This window comes from Chaetura pelagica, unplaced genomic scaffold (assembly GCF_000747805.2).
Source record: "Chaetura pelagica isolate M959 unplaced genomic scaffold, ChaPel_1.0 scaffold356, whole genome shotgun sequence".
In the NCBI taxonomy this organism is placed as follows: Eukaryota; Metazoa; Chordata; class Aves; order Apodiformes; family Apodidae; genus Chaetura; species Chaetura pelagica.
The window spans coordinates 3,632,552-3,658,481 of record NW_009953964.1 but is presented as its reverse complement, the minus strand read 5'-3'; the positions used below and the strand labels follow the sequence as shown (position 1 = coordinate 3,658,481).

Here is a 25,930-nt window from a genome sequence, read left to right as displayed (position 1 = left end):
AGGGCTGGTAGTATTCAAGCTGATAGCTGAGCTTACTTCTTCAAAGGTCAGACACTCATTGAAGAGCTAACACTCATAAGCAAATTAGGAAATTTGGATATATATTTGTCAAGACAGAATGATAGGCTTTTAATAATAGCACTTAAATCAAGGTTTTATCTCCTTTTTAACAAACTGAGTTGATTTTTGGCTGGTCAAGCAGCCTCATGTGTTAATTCATGAACATGTGGAACCAACAAATCTGTATTTTCAGTCTCAGTTGGAGTCTTCCTAGTGAGCTTTGTTCTACCTTCTGGCTAAAATACTTTCCACAATCATCCAAAACTCTGAAGAGAAAAAGGAAATTTTTCTTTATACAAAAAGCAAACTCAAAACAAAACCACACAAAGCAAGCAGCTGCTGTAGGCTGCCTAAATCACTGTATATTTAAGGAAAAGGTGCTGCATTGAAAACCATGGTATTTTCCCAGTAAAGGATTAAATCACTTTACCATAGTATATCAGGCTTGAAGGGACCTCAGGGATCCTCTGGTACAACCTTTCTTCGTAAAATAAGTGGTATCACAAAATTACATTGTTTTTATATAACCCGAGAACCTTCTCATCTCCAGAACAACCACGTTAATATCAGACTATGAATTCAAGATAATGCTTTTCTATTCCAAGAAGAAACAAACTTCCAGAAGTGTTCACAGAAGCCTGGCACAGTGGGAGGTGCTACCTTATAATCAAGAAGGAAAGACAAGTGCACCAGCCCTTCCAACTGCAGATTTCATACAGACAAAAAAAAAAGAAAAAATGCAGTACTCTCTATAAAGCAGAGAGAATACTTAGAATATAGTATTGTTTGATTGGATAGTATCTCACAGGTAGAGCAATACAAGAGAGCATGTTTTATTATTACTAGCTAAGTCAATTTTTACTGTATCTAACTGCCTACTTTTTAGCAATCTTCATATTCTACCTGTAAACCAGTGAGTTTATGCACTGAAGAGTGAGCAAAAGTGACACCATGGTCAATTCTGTCTAACCTCTACCAGCAGGCTTCTTCCCTTAAGGAGATCAGAGTGTTCCAGGTAGGCTACAGGAACCAGCGCTGTCTCTTAAAAAGAAGAAACACAATGACAAATTCCAGCAGGTTTGTTCTTGTCAAGAGTAATGTCTACTACTGTACTCATCAAATCTTACTCAATTTCAATGTGAAGAAGACTAAGATCACTTCCCACTAAAGGTAGTAAACCAAACACTAACTCTGCCCCTGTTCACAACAAGATTTGAGAAAAGTACTACATTGGAGTTCCTGAAGGGAAATAAAGCCATCTAATTCCTGGTGAGATCCTTCAGTACTGCTGCTCAATGTGAATAGCTATACTTTCCTAATCGCATAAACATACTCTCATATCAGTTGTTAATATTCAGATTATTGCTTTTACTATGCCAGAGTCCATGAAAAAACCCAACACATGTACTCACATCATGTGTCCAGTTCTTCCCTGGTTTGTCTCCAGAAAGAATCTCTCTCTAGACAGTTAATACTGGACTGAGTTGGTTTTCATTAAGCATAGTGACTGAGAGAGTGAGAGAGACATTTCTTTTGCTTCCAAGACAAAACACCAAATGAGTTTTATGTTTCAAAGCCTGTGTCTGACACGTACCTTGTCTCAGTACTTCACCTTGGAAATCAGTAAGTTTCAGAAACACACATGCCTCCCCCATCCCCTCCCCAAGAGTCGTCTTCAGAATTAGTCTGTGGCTCCAGCTCGGTTTTGCTGATTGCCAGCTGCAAAAAGACAAAAATCAGTGCTGCCATTCCTACATGTGCTTCTGCAGGGAATGCTACTAGTTAAAAAACTATTCTGCTCATCTGTTCTGATGAGAATACTATATGTTTCAGGACTATACATAGTTATTTTTTCCTCTAAAGGGTAATGTTCTTCAAATATTAAAAATATTAACTTCAAGAGCAACTACAGCTTTTTCCTATAATAGCACACAGAGTCAGAAATTATTTTTCTTAAGTTGTTAAAACACTATTTAGATAATGCTAAAAATCTTGATTTCTTTGTTATTTATAGACTTCATTTAGCAATCTCTCTCTCTCTTTCTGTACCACAGAACAGTTAAACAGAGAACCAGCACTGGAGTCTTTTCTTCTCCTAGCAGACTTCAAAAAATTTCCATGTTTTCCTGTGCTCAGAGTTGTTTTACTCAAATGAAACACACAGATACAACAGGTAAACACACTGGTTTATTTCTTTAAGAAAGCTCACATGTTCAGCAAATACAATAAATTACAAAGCATTATCAGCAGCACATGAAGAGTCATTGTAAAAGAAAAAGAGAAGGCTTTGCTGTAAGTAGCACACTATAGGGTAAAATGCAATTTCTGGCCACAGTGAGGTATGGGGTTTTCTGCCCTTGTAGCAAAAAATAAACCTCGCTTCTGCAATCCCATCTTTGCTTAAATGAATAAAAATAGAGATAAGCAGAAGTTAGTGCTTAGTCAGTATGAAAACAAACCTTGATAAGAACTTAGATACGTTTTGCAGGAGAAACGTATAACGCATTTACCTAATGAGTCTGTGGATCTTTCCATACTTGCAGAAAGCTTTAACTGAAAGCTGAAAGGAAAGGAACACTCTAGTTAGAACATGCATATAGCATCACCACCACCAAGTATGCTACAGCAACATAAGCCACTTACAGTATAAGTGCACTGCACTTGCAGCACTTAGATGCTCATCCCTGCACATTCATGTCAGTCATACATGAGAAGTTTCTTGGCCTGGACCCCATCCCTAGGACATAATTCTGGCAGAATAGGAGTTACCAGCACTACTGTCTATAGTACTCATTTTAGCTCTGCAAAGAAAAGAAGATAGAGAGGGACCATGGGTAAAAAGAAAAAGAAGCAACTACTCTTGTGTCCTTTGCCCCTTTCCAGAGTTTCCCCAAAACAGTGATCTAATGTGTGTCAGGTAGGTTACAAAGGTCCAGACAAAAAAAAAACCCAAATGACTAAAAGAAAAATTGAAAAGCAAAACATAACTTACCAGCATTTCAGTATCACTCAGGTTGTCTCTGTGATGTTTTGGGATGGGTCAGTCTTCCTGAAGCAAGGTGTTGAAGAGACTTGACTGTTCCAGGCTGTGTTCAGGAGAAAGAAATTCCTGTTCTCTTGAAGAGCCCCAATATATGCAGATGAGCTCCCACACACTAAGATGCAGGTGTCTGTTCTGCTTTTATGAAACTAGCTCACATAGCAGCCCACAACAGGTCTGTGCCTTGATTAAGGGTCTCTGCTACTGAACACATACTCACTTCTAATATATGTTGATTGTCAAGTAACTGCTTCAGAAAACAGGATAAAAGCAGTGATTTTTACCAGGAATTGTTGTATGAGGTTCTGCAGAAAACATCAAATACTTGGATAATCATCTTTCACACATCAACAAAGCACCCAGATGGTAACTGTGGACTACTATTGTTACAAGCTGTTATTTCCAATGTGGCATAATCTTCTCTAGACCATGGTAGCTGTACACACAATGTCAAACTGGAAAGGAGTATTTTTAGACATATGGCTGAATAATGTCGTCAATCAATTACTTTTTTTTTTTTTTTTCTGTTATGTTATCCTGTTATTATGTAAGGTAATTGCCTGGGCTGATGTAACATCTCAAATTGTGGCTACAGTCATGCTTCAATCACAAGAGAAGCCTGCATGACAGCAAATGTAAGTAGTGGATTGCTCTGAGTAGAAATATGACACTCCACAAGTCCCAAAGCTACAAACTAAGGAAATGCACTTCCAATATATTCCCGTAGAGTTGACTATTCACATCTGTGCTCTCTTCACAATAAAGACAACATACATATCATGCAGTTACAGAATTCAGAGAATTGACTTTTGATGTGTACAACACAAAACATGTTACTGAGCCAAAATGTTGTAAGGAAAATATTTAGATCATTACCCAGTGAAAAAGAAACCCTATTCTGAGAGTTTTTAAATCTTAAGATTGAGAATTACAACATATACAGAGACACTTGCATCTATAATGGTGGGATTAGCAACTCTGTAACTGAATCAAGAGATAAGGGTCAGACTACACCACACCAGAAGATCATAAAAGGAAGGAAAACTATATGAGTTGTTTAAATCGTTAATTGAAAAATGCCTTTGTCAAATTACATGGCTACTTGCACGATATATTAATTTATTCAGATCATTTTCAGGAGATTGTCATTAAGTTAAGAGTCTTACCATTTACTTTTTTACAAGACAAGCCATACGACACCTACATTCTATTTCAGATGAATAACAGTAAATATTCATTTCTGAGGCAGACGCAGCGTTCCAGGACAGGATAAACCAGGTACGTGGCCCCTTTCCACAACTGCAATGAAACTTCTTCACTGATAGGAGGGTCAAGCACTGGAACATGTTGCCTAAAAAAGTCTTGCCCTCTCCATTCTTGAAGGTTTTAAAGGCCAGACTGGACAAAGCCCTGAGCAACTTGATCTGACCCAAGAGCTGGCAATGTTTTGAACAGGTTAGACTAGAGACCTCCTGAGGTCCCTTCCATCCTGAATTATTCTTCAAGTATGACTTAAAATATAAACACATATTAATATTGCACTTAGTGACTTCTCTCCCGACATAAAAAGCAACATTGAAAACAATAAACTTGTTTTAATATATAAGAGAAAAAAACAATAAACAAAAAAACCCCAACCCTTTTATAAATACAACATTGAGAATATAATCTTAACTTACCTCAGCTACTTACATACCCCTTTCTTTACAAATCTTCTTTCACAAAAGATTTTTAAGGCTACTTAGAGTAATAGCAGCATTATTTGCATTAAATTTTGACTCAGAACAGATGCATATCATGAGAAAATTAACCTAAGAGTTAGAATTTTTCATACATAAAAGATACAACTCTTGAACTTCCATCAAAATAGTTTTGGACAGTGTGTCTAATACATATTGAATGCTATGAATGGTGTATGTATCAGGAACATTTCTACAACTGAAGAGTAATTTCCTTGTGTATTATTCCTATTATTACTTGCATACCAATGCATTCTATTACCAAATTTGTAATTGCATTTTCTCATATCAATTATAGTAGCATTAGGCTGATAGAAAATTACAACTAGTTCCTCTAGCATTGCCAAAAGTTGAGTCATGCTATCACTGAATTGTTTTTAAATGAACTGTTAGTATTGTAAGCAGCACTACCTCTGAACTCATTATATAGATTTAAGACACAGGAAAACAGGACTACATCCAATAACACAAAGTAGGTTGTGTTTTCTAGGCACAGGAGTAATTTCAATAGTGTGAACTAATAGTGCCAAATAACATGAGTAACTGAACAAAATTAACTTTGTTTCACAAGGAAAGGTACAATACACTAATCAAAGGAATGAAAAGATTGATTACAATATTTAACTTTGCCAGTGCTTCAGCTCATTAAATTTCTTTTTGGTCTATCCACCAAAGTAAAATACTGTTTCCCAGGCTTGTCTACATGAAAAGTACAGTTACCCAAGAAAGAGACTTGTCGTGGCTGAAACATCCTGATGAGTAAAAGATATCTGAAGCCTCATATAGCACTGTGTAGTATTTAAATTTCAAAAGCCAAGTTATCCAGACTGATATTGGTTTGGTCCCTAAAATTAGGGCTAAATATTTAATAACTTATTTTTGAGATAAAACGTTGAACATTTTGAAACTATTTCATTTGGGGAGAACCAGAGGGGTTTTGGCACATCTTTATGAGTTCCTCAAATTCCTATTCTTTTGCTTCTTTGTCTCAAAAAGACATCAGGAACTAAATATAATTTTATCAATGGGTAAAAGGTATAGAGTTTATTTTGATTTCCCACTGGAAAACAGTGGGAGAGATGCTGGGAAAACAAAACAAAACAAAACCAGAAAAACTCTAATTGTCTTAGGAAATAAAATGACCATAGAAACATATTTATTTTCACAGGTGTGTGATGATCATGAGATAACCACAGTCTTCCCTGTCTTCTAAAGCTTAAGACTGGAGGTCAAGTGATTCCAGTCTCTGATAAATATCACTGTTTCATAAAAGCTGTACCATGGTGAAAAAATAATTTCATTTTGAAAAGATAATTAAGTACTTAGGTAAAATGGTGCTAAGCCATTATTAGCTCTCAGTGCCACTTCCATCGTTTAGAATGATGTAAAAAACCTGTATTTTTAGAAGAAGGACTTAACTTTCAGAAGTTTTGTTGGTTAAAAAAGAGAAAGGAGGGGTGGGAAGGATCATTCTCCCAACCCACTGCAAAATCAGGTTAGCCATTACGAAGCAAATGCAAATAAACCTCAGAAGTCACCAAAGCTGTTACACAACCTACAGCTGTCACGATGATTGAAAAAAGTATGACAAATTAATGTGCCATTAGGCCAAGTTCAAGAAGTACTGCCACTGTAACCCAGTGATTAGAAAATTGCTGGTATTGTAACTTCCAAACAATGGCTACTTATTACCAGGAACAACAGCCTCTGATGCCACACAACCTCTTGCTGGCAGGAAGATGAAGTGTGCCAGCACTGAGCATGTTTTTTCTGCCCCTTTGGGACATCTGTGTAGTTTCTACTGTGATTCTACAGTTAACAATGATTGGGTACAACACTTAGATGCACCAGACAGCACGTGAAAAAGCAATTGCTCTTGCCCCTATACCAAAAGAGAAGAACTTGGCAGAGAAATTAATATTACTGATAGTCTCAACATACACCAAATATTCTGTCTGAATTGTCAACTGACTGAATCAAGGCTTTAAATAATTTCAAGTACATTTAACTTCTAATAAAAATATAGGTACTCCAAGGAAAAGAATAAACTATAATATCAGATCACTCAGTACACAGACCTAAGATATGTAACAGTATCACAGATATCCTTTCCAATAGCAGTTACAAGTATTTAATTTTCTTGATGAAATCACTAGTTACAAGGTGCTTGAAACAAATACTACCACTACGGAAAAACATTTGCATAAAGTATGAGAAGTTATAAGAGATCCTACTATTCAGGTTAGCAAAATGAAAGGGGGAAAAAAAAAAAAAAAAAAAAAAAGGTGAATATTTATCTTGTAAAATTCATACCTTCTGGAAACAGGACTGTGAAGTGCCAACCCATCAACCCCATCAGCTTTTCATATTTCCACATAATTCACAGCATATAAGATTATCAGAGTAATTGTTAGAAATATATTATTTTCTAATAGAGGGCATCTTTCTACAGCATCAGAGATACCTTCAGGGACATTTAGTGCTTCTTCAAACCTTCAGCAAATTAATATGGTGCTTTCTGAATACAGACTCTTTGAACTGTGTTCTTTTTGTTTCCAACAATCCCTTGATAAAAGTGTTTTGTGCAATAAGGACAAAAACACTGTACCTCAGACTGGATATAAAAGGCAAAATGCTATAGAAGTTTTAAAACTGTTTGCATTTTGTGTCTGTACCTTTATGACTCTATATAGTCTTCACATTAAACTGTAAAATGACTGAAAAAGAGAGCTTCAAGCTATGAATTTCTCTATGGAAATCTAGGTTGCCTACATTGTCCAGTTCTGATAAGTAGAGATTGGATATTGGAATCTTGGATTCCCTTTCAATTTAACTCCAGTTTGCTTCAAAGCATCAAGAATCTGTCAAAGAGCTTCTAGATAATTCTTTGCTCGCTTTCAAGCAGTACATCACCTTGTTTGTGTTATAAGAGCTTTCAAGACCTAGACTGCTGCCAATATGAAGTGAGATACAAAGAAATAAAAAGAAAAAAGAAAAAAGCTTTCTTTTTCCCTTAACTGAAGATTAACATAACTTAGACATTACTTGAGTTCCAGTCTGAAAGCCTGACCAAAGCTCCCTATTGTTGTTGGGATCTTTTTTTTTTTTTAAACTCACAAACACTGATTCACTGGTACACAACTGACCGTGGTCACACAAGCTGGTATTTACTCTCAATTTCCTTCACCTGTTCAGATTAGCCAGAAGATTAATCTACTAATGGGGTTTCTTCAACCCTTACTAAATTCTCCTGTCTATAAAACTGAAGAGGATTCAAGGATTTCCTGTTCATTGCGAGTGTGCACTATGCCCCTCAAAGTAAACCTCTTCTCAAAATAATTAAGACAAAATTAGTAAGGACAAATAAAGAATGACCTACCTGTCCCAAGGAAGCCACACAATAAGATGATATTACTGAAATGGACAGTATGGGTACAGAGGTGGAATTCCAGATTAAGACATCCAAACATATAGATGATGAACAAAGAGGAAAAAGGAGCACTTTTATAAGGTCAACTTATAGAGGAATATCCTCCCTACAGGAGAGGGGGCCAGGATGCAAAACAGACTTAACTGAAGGGACAATGGGGAAAGGACACATGCTAAATTTGATAAATGGAAGAAAAGAAATATTTAAAAACAGACAACTGCTAAGATTCCAACCTTTTAGTAAAATATTTAGCTTTCCACATACTGTGTACTTGTTGAAAGTGACGTGTTCCCATAGTACCTTCCTTTGCTGAACATCCCACTACCTGGGAATAGGCAGAATCTTTTCCCTAGCATCAAGCACATTTGCCTCTAACCCAGAAAAGCCTTGCCTGGTCGCCTCCTGGAGTTCTACCATTTGTCCCATGTGACCTGATGATAACTTTGATCAATGGCCAGAGAAGCCATCTGCAAAGTACTCAAGGCTTCAGCAAAAGACATCTTTGATTTCTTTTCAGTGCCTTAAATGTGCTTGTAATGTCACCTTGAGCACACAAGGATGACTACTGTTTCTCTTGCTGATGAGCTTTCAGATGATCTGATTAGAAGGCGTTTGATACTGAGCTGCACTGCCACCGGGGAGGAATGATATTCTTTCATGTCTGTTCTTTCAGGCTTTTTCTAGATTCTGTTACCGAGTTTTTAATTTATCATAGTGTGGTTCTGTGGCCTTTTTGGCATGCAACATAAACAAACACCAAAAAATTCTAATGATTTCTGGTCCAAGCACTCCAGTCTGTTATATAAATGAAATATCCTTAAAACAATTATTTCTCATTCGTCAGCAAAGCAGACCTTCCTCCTCTGTCTGTGCATGCTGTTCTGCCTCTGCCCTTTCCCCTGGTCAGGACATCTGAGAGGCAAGCTCAGATGTTTGCTGAGGGTTCAGACAGCAGGGCTTTAAGACAATTTTAATGCCACATCTTCAATACACTATGAAAAATGTTTCTGAGAATAGGCTTTCAAGAGAAACTCAGCATGTTCTTTGTTCCAAAGCAACGAAGAAATGAAAAAAAACAAACAAAAAACTTCTGTCACAAGGCAGGCAGCTTCTGAATTCTACCTCAGTAAAACATAAATACAGCTATGCCAAACATTATGAAATGGCATAAGAAGGAACTGAATTTTTGTCTATGTAGCACCATGAAAATGAAATAGAAAAAGGTGCAAATGCACTAGAAGAATCTCGAATAATTACATTAAAATATTCCAAAGAATCACAATAATTTCTCTGTGTTATGTTAGATGAGGTGGAATATGTTATTTTATTTGTTTATATGAATATGAACTATTCTTCAAACACCCTTGCACTAATATTTGTCTTTGAGTTCCCACTAGTCTCATGGTTGGTTAACTAAGACACTTCTTTCAGCAATTACAACTCCAGAGAGGCAGGAAACAGCAGAGGAACAGAATTATTCTAGAATATCATCATAAACAGAAACTCCTACTGCAGTGGCAGAGGTAGGGAGGTGAAAGGAGAGGTATTTTACTGAGTCAAGCCAATTTTCAACTAAAAAGTTGCCTAAAAGTTGGGAAACTAAGAAATGAATACATAGGAAAATTATTTCCCTCTTGTATTATATGCCTGCTATTCAGTGTGTTGAGAAATAACAAAAGAAAGGGAAAAGTAGAGTAGCTCAGATTAGACCTCCTTGGAAAAGAATGGCCTATGGTTTAAAAGCATCATAGCAAAACCAAACTTTCAACACAATTTTGCCCTTTTAGGATAAAAAAGCCAAAATTTATCACAGATATGTAACTAGCTATACACAAAAAACAGGATTTCAATGTTCAAAACTGATACTCTTTAAACTAAGGGGGAATAGTCTTCTGTTTCATTTTCAGCAGCTAATTTCACTAATATGTGCATTTGATCCTTCTCCACCCTAATTTCTAATTTGCAAATTAATCTGTCTTTATGCAAATCTAGATTAACAAAACTTTGATACTTGCCACAAATTTCAGTACACACAATGACACATAGAAAAAAAAAGTAAACCAGGCAGCTAAGAAACCAATTAACTCTAGTATCAAAATTAAGATGAAGGTGGGAAGGGAAGGAGCAGAGAAAGAATGGATGGACATTAGAGACATTAACTTGTATGGAAATGGGATAAAGATCTATCAGGACTTAACTCAAAAGATCTGGCTAGACATTAATTCCTTTTAAACACAGTATATCTAACCTGCACTTTCTTAAAACATTTGATATAGGACTATCAGAGAATAGAAAACCGGTACAGATACATAAAAGATGTATGGGAAATTTTACTGCACTGAAAGAATATATCGTGCTTAGTATAGACAAGGAATACAAGCAAAGCTCTTCCTTCTTGGCAATAATATTATTTAGCATTTGTGTGTTAATGAAATTTCTAATGAAACAAACTCTACAGGCAGTGTTAAGACAAAGGATGATCAGAACAAGTATAGCAAGAACTGGATAACCTTGAGGACTGTAGCAATATTAAGAACACTGTTTTATATGAACAGTGTTATGAAATGCCATGTCAAGTGGGCTTAGTACTATAAAAAAAAAAAAGAAAAAAAAAAAAGAAGAAATGGTCTACCAAAAACTAGAACACACTGCTGGAAAATGAGTGAGGAAGGGAAAGACCTGACTGTACTTACTGTTCTGGGAAAGACTGTAACCTGTGGATGTTAAGAAGTTGTGAAGAAAGGCAAAGGCAGATCTTGGAAAAAGGACAGGATCAATGCCATAGTGTAACAGCAGTTCCACCTGGAACACTGCTCACACTACTCGTTATCCCTAACGAGTTCTAGTTCAGCATTTCTCTTAACATACTCCTGTATGAGAAAGCTAAAAGAAACTGGCACGTTCCGTTTCATGAAATGAAACCTATGAGAAACTATAACCACTTTCTTTAAAAATGTCATGAAGGTCCCAGCAGACCTGGGGAAGACAGAGAAGTAAAAAAAAATAAAAATGCTGACACAAGCAGTTAATATAATTTTGTGCCTTCACAGCCATGAAAACAGTTGGGATAGAATTCGAAGAAGTGATAACCATCACAAGAGAGCAGTGGTGAAAGAGACATCCAATACAATCAGAAGGGCAAGAAACCAAGCTACTTTTAGCCTGCAGCTTAACCAGCTTAAAGAAGTGACTGAACTTAAGTTCCTGCATTGAATGACTCAGAAAGTCACTTTCAATCTTACTTATTCTACCTATCTACCAGCATTTTTGTCTAGTGATTAACAAAGATTAGACAGACTCAGGTTTTTACCTGAACATATGAATATATATACATTTATATAAAGAGCAATAATTTTGTAAAGCAGCACGAAACTGTTCAAAAACACAGTTCAAGTATTACTTCTATCCACATTCTTTAACAATGTTTGTTACTGCAGTGAAAGGTAGGCTATCTAGGTACAATGTTCTGATTTAAATCCATTTTACTGTTGCAGTGCTGCAACAGTTAAAAGATCCACAAAGGAGCTCTCCTACAAGCATCCTAAGAGCTGTGGTAATTTAAACTCTTACCTCTCAATCATACCATGAGTACCGTGCTCTTTATACCAAGAGGAACAACAGCTTTGAGAGCTCAATACCCTGTTTGCCAGGATTGTTTCTTGAAAGGTAACTGATCTCGCTTTAAAATTCTACTCCAAATCAGATTAAAGGGAAATTTCAACCCACACGTTAAGTCTGAATAAGAACTCCTTGAAAACTGGGGACACAATTTAATTTTAGTTTTATATAAGGATTGACCTAGGAGGTATTTCCTGGGAATTCCCAGAGTGGGTTCAGCAAGCATGACAGGCAGGGCATATCTAGTTTGTGAATCTCAGGAAGATTCAGGTATCTCAGCAATGTACAGAGAAGGCAAGACTTTGCTGAGTGTTTAAAGGACACTGTAAACAGAGAGAAAGGAAGCCCAGTGACTTTCGAGACAAGCCATATTCTCAGTAAAAACCTCTGTAAACCTGAATGTAGTTATACCAGCAGTTTTATCACACATGAAAATCAGCTTACTTTACTCAAAAGAGAGCAGGTATGAAATTTTGAATCAAATATTATCAATAGAATTTCTATAATGAACTGCAGAAAAAAACCCCAACAATCCCAAGAATCAAGATTTTATCCATTTTCAGAAGAGCAAATTCCATAACCAATTTTGTTACCTGAGTATTTTAGCACACAGTCTGGATGAACTTTAATGACAGGTAATAATTTTGCTCATTTTCTGCATGTAAATTATTTCAGACAGCAGAGTTTGAAGTTTAATTCAGAAAAGGATTTTCACACAACTTTAAATTACACTAAAAATGAATGAAACCTGGACACAAATTTAAAAAATATTCTTAAATGCTTTTGAGAAGAAAGGAGTTTAGCTGTACAAAGTTCTTACCAGACTGTAGCACAAGCTATGATTTTGTACTTCAGTACACACAGAAATCCTGCATAATCTTTTATAATACAGAAGTTACTTCAAAAATACATCATGTATCTTAAAACATGCCGTTAATTTCCATTTTGCTTACCACATTCAATTTAATAATCTACCCCAGCTGAATTACCTGTGGTTATCCTGAAAAAGGAAATGCATCTTTAAATGCTGAAATCATATTAGAGTGCCAAATAATGCATGCTAATATTGTCTTTATAAAAGTCATCATGAATTATAATTTTTTTCTGATGTACTTAGGTTCCCTAAAGGTTTTTCAGTGAAAAAAAAATTGAAATTTTATTTCACAACACAAATTTAGATACATAGAAAACAGGACAAAGACAGCAGTTATTCAATCAGTATATGTAAGAGACTGTGTTGCATGTGCTGAAACTTTAACCACAGCAGAGGGGTTCAGAAAAAAAAATCACCACAAGCCACCTGTTTCAAGGACAACTCTAACACCTTGCTGTCATTTAAAAATGGAAGCAAGCTGCCACACAGTTCAGCAGTAAAGGAGGATAAAGTTCACATGAACTCCAACAAGGTATTTGAATGAGACTTTTAAAGCTGTAAATTGCCCATCCAAACACAGAATAAATTTTGTTAATCCGTGTGCCACAAATTACTAATCCATCTGGAAAACTATTTTTTGCATGTGTTTACAAGGATGTAAATGTCATCAGACAGAAAGACAACTAGATTAATAGCATGTTAAAAAAGAAAAAAGAGGAAAAAAAAGACAGAAATAAAAACTCTGAAGCAGCTGACCACACAATAAGCAGGATCTGCAGAAGTACTTACAGCTCTCAATCTCCAGGGTGCAGTTCTGCTCATCCAGCGGGTATCTCCGTAGGTCCATCATACAAGCAGCTGTTGTTGTAATTCTAGGAGGGAAACAGAAGTGTTTGTTAATGTGTCTTGTTCCAATCTTTTCTTGATTGCACACAGTTGAAATAATAAAATATATTTCTACATATCCAACACTCCAGCTTGGTTTTACTGAAATACCATATCTGCTGGTTCCTTATAACTGTATACTAAGAGGTTTATGCCGGTCTGGTGGGTGAGCAGAGAGCCTCCCCTTTGCACGCCATTGTCCTAGTGCTGTAAGCTTTAATCATCATAAAGCAATTTATCCTGACAAAATGAACCATGAACTGTGATTTCTTTCATTTTATACTGGAGGATTTCAAGACAAAAGGAAAGGCTCAAAGAAAGGTGGCAGAAGAAAGAGGAACAGACTAATACACATAATTCATATCCTGGGTTAATACCCTAATTACTTCTTGAAACTTAAGTCTTTTTAATTCTATTCCATAGTACTTTGTAAACGAAGTATTATTTTAACTTCATGTTAGAAAGCAAACATTTTCAGGACTCTTCTCAAAACATTTAGACCCTATTTGTACCTTCAGATGACAGCAAACCTACACACAAACATTAACATGTGTCAAGCATGCCTTTTAGTTGTTGAGACAAATATCTGTGCCATGAAGAAATTTTTTACTGACAAGCCTCAGAGAGGCATATGAGCCTGAGCTGAATATGAAAAAAGCACCATTCTCAGCAGCACTTTGTTAATTTTGTTCCCATCAAGTATTAACAAAAATAAATTTTTAAACTTTATTTTTTTTTTCCCCAAAAGCATGATATACAACTTTGTATGAGTTAAAAAATATTACAATTCGGAATCTGCCAGCAGTCAAAATATGTCTTGCACACACTAACACTGCAATACTCACCAAAAGCAGCAGCTACACTTTTCTCTGTTAATCATGAAATACTGGGTGAACAATAGTTTTCTTCTCAAAATATTTTCCCCCTCTAGGAGGCTTACTGTCCTTTTGTAGTAGATACTTGGCTTGTTAACTAAGTTTTAAAAACTTTTTACATTTTTCAATCAGACAAGACAGAGAACTCTTTGATCTGGTGGACCTCATTCATTCTCCTTTAGTACCTAATAAGAGCTTGTCAGAAGCCAAAAACTACAATTGCCTCAGAGAGGCCAAAAATTCACTCAGAATGGAATCCAGCAATCCTTTCCACATGCCATACCATTGAGAAATACTGAAGTCATCCTTGCTGTCCTTTCTAACAATGATTTAGTGTCTGTTTCAGAAAAATATCCTTTTTTTTTTTTTTCAAAGAAAACAGAACAAAAGTAGAGGCAAGTTATTCCTGTAAACCTTTATTAAGTCCTACCTTTTACTTGTCTATTTAGACAAGATCTTTTAATTTTACAATCTGATCATTTGTATATATTGGGCTTTCAGAGAAAATGAACATCTTTTGGCAGTAAGCTCTTTCTTCAGTTACTACTTAGGTACTCTCAGAATTGTTTTTGAAAATATTTTGTTGTCAATGTGGATCACCACTGATGCTTCAAAAGAACACTTTCTGGAGTGAACATAGGCAAAGGAAAAAAGTCCTTTGGCTCCAACAATGGAATTCTTCCAGCTTTTAACAAAACCAGACTGCTGAGGATCATATGTTTGTTGACAGCAAATAAAAATGGAGCAAGTAGCAGCATATATTGCAAAAAAACCCAATTCTTGGCAGTTCATACTTGGTTCCTTACTTTCAAATTTGGAAGGAAAAAAATTTGATTGTTCCAGTATCTCTGTAAGACTGATCATTTTGAGTAAAACTTCAGGTAAGGTGCAGTGAGGCCAGAAAAAAATCTACAGCTCATGCTTTTTGTTTAACTAGGGTTTTTGTTTGGAAGGTCTGTTGTTTTGTCCAATGCCCTCAGTGTTTACGTACCAATGTGTACGTTACAGTCCTGCCTTGTAGAAGAATGTCAGTAGTTCATGGAGGAAAAGGCAGGAACATAGATTTACAGCCAAGGTTGAAGTGCACAAAAGATTCATGGTAAATACTAACTTGCTTGAGTCTTAAGCTTTATAACCACCTTCTCTGCATTAAACACATTCTTCCTACCAGAGTCTACCAAACCAGGGGCTTCAACATAGAATCACAGAATCACTTAGGTTGGAAAACATAGAGGCAAAACCACAGCTGTGATATCCCCATCAAAGTGTCTGTTCATACTAATGGTGGAGCTGAGCACTCACAATTCTGACATATCTTCAGCAGGATTTTTGAGGATTACAAATACCACAAAAGAGGCCAAAGGATGCAGCTAGCTAGAATAAAAGCTCTGTAGGGAACATTATCAAATCATTAAAAGACACAGCGTCTTACCTCATCAGAAAGCAAAGAAAAAAAAGTAGCACAGTAGTGAAAGTGATTGGTAGAACAGTTTTTATAAAGTCAAAACAGTAATCTTGAATAGTGTATGTAATTAGACTCATTTTTTTCATTCTTATCCATAATGCAAATCCATTGAATTAAGAAGTCCATCCTTGCTTCTCTTCATACATTCCTCACATTTTCACCCTGACTTTTTTTCACATTGACAGTAAAGTAGAAAAATTTCTCTTTCATCTTCAAAATTATTTAAAACAATTATTTAAACTAAATTATTTAAACAAAAATCTACTTTTGTTAATTCTTAGTGGTTTGCAATTAATAGTGAATAAATAGTTAGACCAACTTACCAATGTGAAAAAATACAAGATTTAGCAGCTCAAAACTTTAAAAGTCGACACATGCCCTATTCCTTTACAGACCAGCAGTTCATTATAGCAGTTGGGAGTGCTTGAAACAGGCATAAAGCCACTTCCCCAGAGCACAGCTGCTTCCATTTTCATAAAAGGATTGAAAATATTTCTATACAGCCTGGACTAGTGTACAAAACATAACACTCCATTTTGCATAATGTAACCTTGAGAAGAAACAATGGAAAAGTGAAAGCTTTTAAAACAGCAGTGTGACTCAACACAGTACAGTCATTAGGGATGGTAACAGAGTAACATTGATACATTTCTCTCAGAGAAACATTGTGTGATATGAAACACATTAAAGGACTGTCTCATACACTAATTTATTAATCTCTGTTAAAGAAAGAGAAACTTTGTGATTTTTTAGGATTCCTAACAATGCAAACCGGTCTTCAGCTTCCTCTTTATGTTGTGTTATTTTGAATGTAGACTGCTTATGGAGCACCATAAAAATCGCCAATCCAAAGCCTGAAGCACTAAAAACACTAAATAAAGCATAACTAACTTGCAGGCAAAATAAATAACAGAGGGAAAAAATAATTCAGGTAAATTATTATTTCTGAGAAAGTTGAAAATCTGCCCTTGTCACCAAACCTTTGGAGAGGTTCTATAGTTCAAATAATAGCGGAGAACTGTCACTGTGCCTCTCATGGACCAAAGTTGAAGGCCATAAATAAGTTTTCTAAATTTATTGATGCAGAAAATAATATCTGTAACAAATACTATCACAGGACTGCTAATAGTTCTTATTTTTCAGTGTTATGTTGGGAACAGTTTTTGAAATCCCACAGCTTTTGTTTGTCTGGCAAATTCAAGTGGGATTTGAAATAAAAAATAGTAACTTAAACAGTTCTGACATCACCAATGAAGAAAAATCAGCACTGAGAGACAGGAGAGCAATGCTAATGATGCAGGGAGATGGACAGAAACCAATTCCATTTTGGACCTGCACTGGCTCCTAAACGCTGTGAGGAATAAGGAGCAACAGAATCTTGTTTCTGCCCTGGAAGAAGCAGTCCTGACCTGTAATTACAGGATTACAGACATTAGAACTGATGAGTAAGAAGATAACAAATTCAGATAGCTCATCTGAGCGGCAATATGAGAACTATGTAACACTCTCAACTCTAGCACTGGCAGATCATTATACTATTGTGTCAAAGACAGAGCTAAAGCCCTGTTAAACACAAGGACTAATTCTTTCTTTAAATGCATGCATATACCTCTTGCCAAAGGAAGTGTGAGATTCTGCCTCAGATTTGTGTATCTTAAGGCAAATTATGACTCCCAGTTAACAACATCAGGAGCAATGCAAAGAGCTTCCAAGGATACCATGCTCTATAACAGACTGCATCTCTTTATCATGCACTTTGTAAGAATCCTCTGTACAAATTGCCTTGGAGTCACAAAATCTCTGAATTAATTACTGAAGCCATGTACTGCAGCTAAACCCACTGTTGGCTTCTGCTTCTTGGAAACAGTCCTGCTGTGTGACAGTTGGAAACATGGGATGCAGCAAGGGCCAGTGGAACCAATTTCAAATGCATGGAAATCTGGGAACAAAACTGTAATGTGATATATCTATCTCCTGAACAATCATACTGGATTTAGAAATGTGTGTCAAGGTTGTCAGACAAATGATCCTTAAGGTCTTTTTCCAACCAAAATTATTCTGTATCTCCACTTTTAAATTACAATAGATTTCTTATTAGAGTTCATAGAATTCTTCTTTCTTGTGAATATTCACATAAAGGATAAGCCTTTTATGATCACAGGTTAAGAGTTCACTTGAGCAGAGGATAAACAATGGTGATATTTCTACAAGTCCATCATTTAAATCTGAACATTTGGCTATAGACTGCTTTAATCTTTCAACTGTAAACTGTATCTAGGGTTTCTGAGTGTAGTCTTATAGGGAAAAAACCAGTTAGAGATGAAATGAAACACTCAGGCTACACAGAATCCATAATGCATTCTCTTCTGATTCCACTTAGCATCATTTCATTAACATCCCAACCTAATTCCAACTTAGCTCATTTTTTCTTACTTCATTTGGGACTGGCTGTCTAATGACATGTAGATATTTTCCCCTCATTTTTGTTGTGTGCAATATTTGAATCATTCAGTAATCTCTGGAAGAACTAAGTATTTGTTAAAACTAGAAGGCACATACCTAAAACAAGTGATGATGTTAAAGCATTTTCCAAATGTAATAAGAAAATAATTTTGTAACTGATAAAACAAAGGGAGTCTGAACACATACAGAAACTTCAACTTTTTAAGTTTTCCTGTTGTTTATACTGCTGTTAAAAGAAACATACAAAAATTTTTAGAGCAAATTTAAATAGATATGCCTCTGATCTTTCTTGGGAAGAAACTCTGCATTTCTCTGCTGAAGGACAGGCAGTTGTGGTGTCTGCATGCCAGCTGGGAAGAGCCATAGAAAACTAGAGAATCTGGCTGTTTTTTTCATGGTAAAGGAACTCTGGGTGAGAAGAATTTCATTGCAGATTTTCATGCAATGATGCTCCATTTTCTGCCATGTCTTTCCATATGTAGAAATTTAGAGTTGCTCTTTAAATCTGGTAGCATTGGCTACTATCCTGTCAAAACTCTGCCACAACTTCATGTTCATAATGCAAATCACTGCAAAAAGCACACATCAGCCTGCAATAAAATCTTGTGGTACAATAACTTCAGCTTTAGACTTAAGTTTTTCATGCCTTTCTCTGAAGCAATATGTGCTCCTCTAGAAGTTAACACTCATGTAACATAATGCACCAGCTATGGCAGAAGAGCTCAGAGGACCACTGCATAATTTTAATATTTTATCACTGGGCAATGTAACCTCACCTTTCAGCATTCACCTCACTTCTCCCTTTCAAAAGAAATAACAACAAATAAAATGAAAACTGCAGAACTAACAGAACAATTTAGCAAGTAACCCTATCCTCCCAACCCCTGAAACTTCTGCAGTGGTCAACCTTCAGCAACTGCTGGACACAGCTCCTCATGGAAAGTGCCTTCAAGGCAGATGGTGGTGGTGGTTACACAATCTACAGCTCCTGCACCTTCCTCTATTAGGGAAGAACCTGAGCTCTGGATGACAAGCTTGTGCAGAAACTGCATTCACTCCTTTGCTATGTTCTTAATATTTTCTGCGACAGATTCTATCCAGCTAAATCTCACAAAATGCCACCAAGAACATTACCAATTTCTTGACTATTCAGGAAGACATTTGAGTGGAAGGTATTTTCACCATTTTGAAGAAAGGAAGTTCTACTCAAGTTAAAAATTAATGTGAAAGTCAAAAAAATCTTCAATTGAAAAGACACATTCAGTTTTATGATTGCAGCTTATTTAGTAATTCTTACAGAAGACCTAAGGTAAGAGCCCAAGGCTCCTATTCCTCTGGCTCTTCAGAGACAGAATAAGGCAACTCATATTCCACAGAGAAATGTCAATAGAAATAATAAATTTAAGTGGATTCCTCATAAGCAGAATTATTCTCACACACAAAAAGGTAGAAAAAAGTCTGTAAAAACCCTCTAGTGCAGACCTGAAATGATTATGTTTCTTTTAAGAACCTTTACAGCAAAACAGCAACCCATAAAATTCTAACCCTCAACAAATCCTGAGACAAAAGTAAAATTAACTCTTCCTGTCCTAAAGCAGGAGTCACAGTTTAAAAGCAAACAGGGAGACAGTCAACAGTCAGAATAAAGGCAAACTGTGTAAAGTATAATAGAATGATAGACATAGGTTATTACTTCTTAATTCAATTATGATCAGAAATTTTCTTCCACACAGACTGGAATGCAAGGATAGTTGTACTGCCTCACTATGTAGCTGTAGGATTTCAATTAGAACATTTACTGTCCATGCTTTTTTCCCCCCCATTAACGGGCTACTATGTACCTTTCTAATTCTAGAGGGAAAAAAAGCTCACAAATACATAATTTCTTTCCTCTTCACTCTGCTCCAAAAGAACTTCACCACTGCTAGGAATAAGCATTTAAACACCCTCCCTTCATTTCATCTTCTCTTTTCTGTCTGCAGACAACACGACATTCCCCAAAATGCAACAGAAACTTTGAGCAGCTTGTCAAAGTGAGTGGTACAAACAACCACGGGTGATTTGCTTACCATGACAGTGAGTTGCTAAGGAAAAATCCTCCTCAGAGCAGATCTGCAGCCACAGCACCGTGTGCTAACACTGGTGCCTTTGAGTAACCACTATTATCCAAGCTATTTCTAGTACCCTGTTTATGTAAAATTTGCAGAGAGCATTACTCTGGGATTCCTCTATCATAAAGTCTGAACAAATTCAAGTTGTTTGTTGGGTTTTTTCTCCTTTTATTTTTTTTCCTGTTCTGCTTTTACTGATGACAAAGAGGATGTTCTCCCATTCCTCTCTTGCCAAAAAAGGTCTAAAAAACCCAATTGCCATTCACCACACACTGAGATCCAGAAAACAGAGCACGCCAAGCAGTCTCCAAGTCCACCTTCCATCTTCTCTCAAGCTTCTTACAAGCTTAACACAAAGCAACAAGCAAAAATGAGAATGAGAAACTGCCCATTTTGCACTACTTTTGAACAACCTGATTAAATCAACTGTAATAATTCAGCACAATGAACAAAATATCCTTGTAACTGACAATTGTCATAAGATAAATATCTCTGACTTTGCAAATAAACATTTCAGTTTTGCTCTGGCATTTAAGGGACAGTAAGAGACACGTACCTAAATACATAATTCCACCCTACTGACATCTTTTCAAATACCACTGTAATATCAACTGTCAATAAAGAGAAAATAGAAACAAATCACAAAATAATCTTAAATCTCCAAACTATTTGAAGTACTGTCCTCAGACTTTAGACTTGTTATGCTAACATATAAAAAATACCATTGGCTAGATAAAACACGTTGAAACTGATGTATAATTTCATTTTTAATTTTACTGAATGACCATTATTTATACGTAGTAGGTGGTAATGCTTCACCTCCTTGTGGCAGTAAGAGGGGGGTGAAGCCCATACGATAGATTATGAAGTTCATGACAGATTTTGCAGAGCTCAGAAATGCATTTAGCACTGCTACTGATAAAACAAAGTAAAGGGATTTTATACTTCAGTGAGGTTGAGACTGTCCATGCTGACATTAACCTTGTATATACAATATCAATACATGTAATATTAATTGCAAGCATGTTTGAGTATCCCCGCCTGATCAGCATCTCCAGGGGTTGTATACAAGATTTTAAAAATGAACAAACAGATAAAATGATACCTGATCCTGCTTCTTCCCCCCTCCCCACCCAGTCCCTCTGTTTTGATTGCAAGCTACAGAACTTGATATTTTCAAAACCACATTTTTCAGGACTCAGATTCAACCCAAAGACAAAAGAAAATGGGAACTCTATTTTTTAATACTCCTTGGAAATACCTGTCTTGCTATTTATGATGGGCCTCGTTACATGAATGCATTGTTTAAAAAAAACCAATAAACAAAATAACTTTCAAACATGTAGAGTAATTTCATCTAGTTCACAAGTGAAAAACCATATGAAAAGTACAACTGACTTCACTTTGTGTTCATATACATAATGAACGACAAGCAACACAAATACATTCACACACACAAATATATTTAACACGAATAATCTATGCTTCTTAATCGTCCTTCCTTCATCCATCCTTTTTCTTATTTACAGGGCTTCTCCCTGAAGTTGTATTCTCCTTTTTCTACTGCTAAATACTGTTTTACTGTTTCCATACCAGAGTAATGAGAATCAGATTTCAGTGATTGAGAAACATTACACATCATCTAGCTTGTTAGGCTTGTTTTTACACAAATCTTTATCATCAATAATTCATGAACTGTACTTCATTGCTGCATCACCCAAGTCAATTTATAGATTTAACACAAAAAACAAAAGCTGACCAAAATATTAATGCCATGAGACCACAATTAATACCCAGCACTGATCTATACACTTTCATTCCTAAGAATTTTAATTTTACCATTATTTTTATCTATTTTCTTTACACTATCTGACTTACTAATTCCTGTAACTCATGTGTTAACAATAAATCTACCATATCACCTCATTTTTTTTAAGTTTAAGTTTTTATAGCAAAAAGTTACCATCATATGACTTGGAAAAAAGTAATAAATACAATTATACTGAACTACATCTTATTTTTTTGACAACTCTGATGTCAGTACATCATACATACTGCAGACAAACATAGAATTGGCCAGTTTTTAGAGCTATGTTAACTCATGCACTTAGGAGTGTAGGGACAGCAGTACTGAGAACCTATTTTAAACTTAACAGAGTAGTACAACTGACATAACACACAACAACCTGGAATGTCTCATAAAATTAAAAGGGGTACTATGAAATTAGGGCTAAGTCCTAAGCAGATGTGCAAGTGTGCCAAACTGGACATCAGCTCCTATACTGAGCAAATAAGATGCCATGTATGACAAAGATGGATTAAAAAAAAACAAACAAAATTATGAAAAAGTATATCTTTTTCCATTCCAGAACAATATTTCGAAATTACAAGAATAATCACTCATTTAAAATGATTGCCAGAATTCTTAAAATTGGCTACAATTAATTCCAGTTTGTGCTAACCATGATTTGCATTAAAGTACTGTCTAAAAAGCATGGATGAAAAAGATACTAGTATGTAAAGCCTCCTCTATGTACACAGTAAGAATTAACACCTCAGAATGCAAAGCTACAGAACTTCCCTCTTTCCCCTGCATATCCAGAGCAACACTGGGGCTTCTCCACTCCAATTAACAGCCATAGCTCTGGCTGTGTAAGCTGCCTTTAATCAATCACCTGTTTGCATGGTAGCTACATACCACATCTGAACATACATTCCCACGTGAACAGTAATAAACTGAGGACAGTGAATAAAGATTTAGCAGCTATTTTTAGGCCTAACATGCAACAAACAAAGATTTCAAATGTCAGACTCATTAATGTCAATTGCTTTTAGGTAAAGCTCCTACAGATGGAAAAAAAAGACAGAAAAGACATACAGACAATTTTATATATAAAATGCTACAGTGAGGGGTTGGGAAAGAAAGAGGATCGTTCTTATTCATATAAACGCTTTAACACAGATCTGACTTAGACAAAACAAGAACAGTTTATTCTGCACATTTTATTCTTAAACATTGAGATCTTTCCTACACAGGCTAATCTGCAAGTAGACACCTGTGGAGTAAACCCATTTTGCAGTTACTTCTGGTCATACTCCCTCTTCTTTCACCTAACAGATTGGTCTGCTGACATGATCCATAAGATAGATAGATTTTTTTTTTTTTCTTGTCAATGAAAATATAAATTACCTAAAACTACCTCCTACCACATTCCAGATGTCATGTCTGGCCTCAGTGCTCTTCTCATCTATTGTATTAGGCTTATACCATCAATCCTTCACTTCATATCTGGTCTATTTTAGACAGCAAATACACCTAATACTTTAACATTTTATATACACAAAGCTATATTTTAACACTTCAGGCTGCAGTGAAAGCTGAATCAATACATCAGCTATTTATGAAGGATTTCTTCATATTGTGTACTTCTATAACAATTTAGAAAACATGTCCCCTGGTGCTTTTCATGTTACCTTGGCTATACACAAAGATCTTTCTTCTCAAATTAACAAGTTACGAGTAGTTCACATTTGAGGTAGATGAAGAGTCAAGAGAAAAATATCCTGAATACTACAGGTAGATATTTGATGAGAAAATAAGTGCTTATCTCATATATACTGGACCTGTCCTGGGGCTTTATTGCCTTTATTCAGGGATTTTTCAAAGTGATGTTTTTGCTGTAGAATGTGTATCTTCCCGTTTGGGTTTGTTTTCTTGATTTTTTGGGGGTTTTTTTGTTTGCTTGGGTTTTTTGGTGTGGTTGTTTGTTTGTTCAGGGTTTTTTTTGTGGGGTTTTTTTGCTTTGTTTTTAATAATCTCTAAAATTACTCCCAGGTTTTACCTAAAAGTCTTTTATATATAAGTAATAGGACAACACAGGCTGAAACCTAGCAACTTAAATTCAGAGCATCAGGAAAGCACTTGATTAAATGCACAGGTACTGTGAGGTGAATGAAAACACTGCTATAAACCCCCCCAGGTGAAAGCACCACTTGCAGGGCAGGTTCAGCACAGAGCCATCCCAGAGGCACAGCAGGGAGTTGGGTGGCTGCCATGTCCTCTTCTGCACATCCTTGCCACCCACCCATGAGCCCAGCAGGGGACCAATGGCCATCCAGCTCCAGCCCTTTGGAAAATGTGGACAACTTCTCACAAAATCAGGCTGTTTGATAGACTTTAGAGGAGGGAATTTCCAGGGGGGGAGGAATTAAAATAAATGGAAATATAAACCTGATTTTCCATAGCAGAAATTTCAAAATTTGAGTTTGTTCCCTTATGTCAAATCTGTTTTTTACCCGAGGAATCCTCGATTGCAAAGAGCAGTGAGTGTCTTTTTTAAATGTTATCCTTTATTTTATGAATGTCCACATGTCAACACTTATCTGATACCAAATGATGATAAGATTACATGATAGTTTTCATACCACCTGGCAAGAACACCTTTTAATTTTCTTCAGGCATAAGGATAGTAATAGTTTGCACCACTCCCTCCACTGAGGCATAATACTTATGGGAAAGATGTTTGAAGAGGTTTTTAAAAATAACTCAACAGTTAACAGTCTTAGCAGAGAAATGAACCAAGTCAGCACTGCCTGCAATTCAGGGACAGTAGAAGAGCACATTGTCAAACGAAACAGTTGCACTTTCATGTAGAAGCAGGTTTGTCAAGTGAGAAATACGGAAAGTCACAAGAAAAATACCTCTGCCCTGTCTTGAAGGGCTAAGATAGTTCAGTATAAGCCTCTCTCAGCATTCTTCTCATTTCACAATATTAATTTCACAATACATGTTCCCAACTATTCGGTAAAAAGACGTACAGGGGAAAACATCCGTTTGTTTTGGGGGTGTGGGGGGAATTGTTTGTTTGATTTGCTGTTTGTTTTTCACTTTTGTTCTGGATTGTTGCTTTGATTTTTTAAATTGCCACAAGATTTCAGTATTTCACATACAAACTTAATTCCAGGTATTTCAAGAAGTGGCCAAAATTCATCACTACTGTCATGCATTACATATGTTCATTTCACCTAGAGCTAGGGACTCTGTATAATCTGTTTTACAGCTGAAACCTCCTTTCTAACCTTAGATTAGAAATTGAGCAAATAATGTCAGCAGTTCAATAACTTTTTTGTTAGGGTTAAATGTTTTCCCCCAATGTTACTCTAAGCTGACAAATGACCAATGTATTTTTCAGAATTTCCAGCAGTTCAAATTCTCAAATTTATTAAGCTGAAAGCATGCAAGTATGCTTCTGGTGCAGAGGATCTGACTCAGCTTTTCATTGACTCAAATAGAATAATTTCCTAGTCAACTGGTCTTAAAAACTTCTCACTTCTTGGAACAGCAGAGAGCCTCCTAAATTCAGAATACTG

The 25,930-nt window shown here is 36.0% G+C and overlaps 1 protein-coding gene across 3 annotated transcripts in view; it reads right to left on the bottom strand.

Annotated features, from left to right (window-relative positions):
* GABRB2 (gamma-aminobutyric acid (GABA) A receptor, beta 2) overlaps nt 1-25,930 on the bottom strand; it is a 128,212-nt gene that overhangs the window by 38,322 nt on the left and 63,960 nt on the right. For all 3 annotated transcript variants that reach the window (XM_010001949.1, XM_010001951.1, XM_010001952.1), the window contains one exon: nt 13,551-13,633. In XM_010001949.1, coding sequence (XP_010000251.1) covers nt 13,551-13,633 — 83 coding nt within the window. The remainder of the gene's footprint in view (nt 1-13,550; nt 13,634-25,930) is intronic.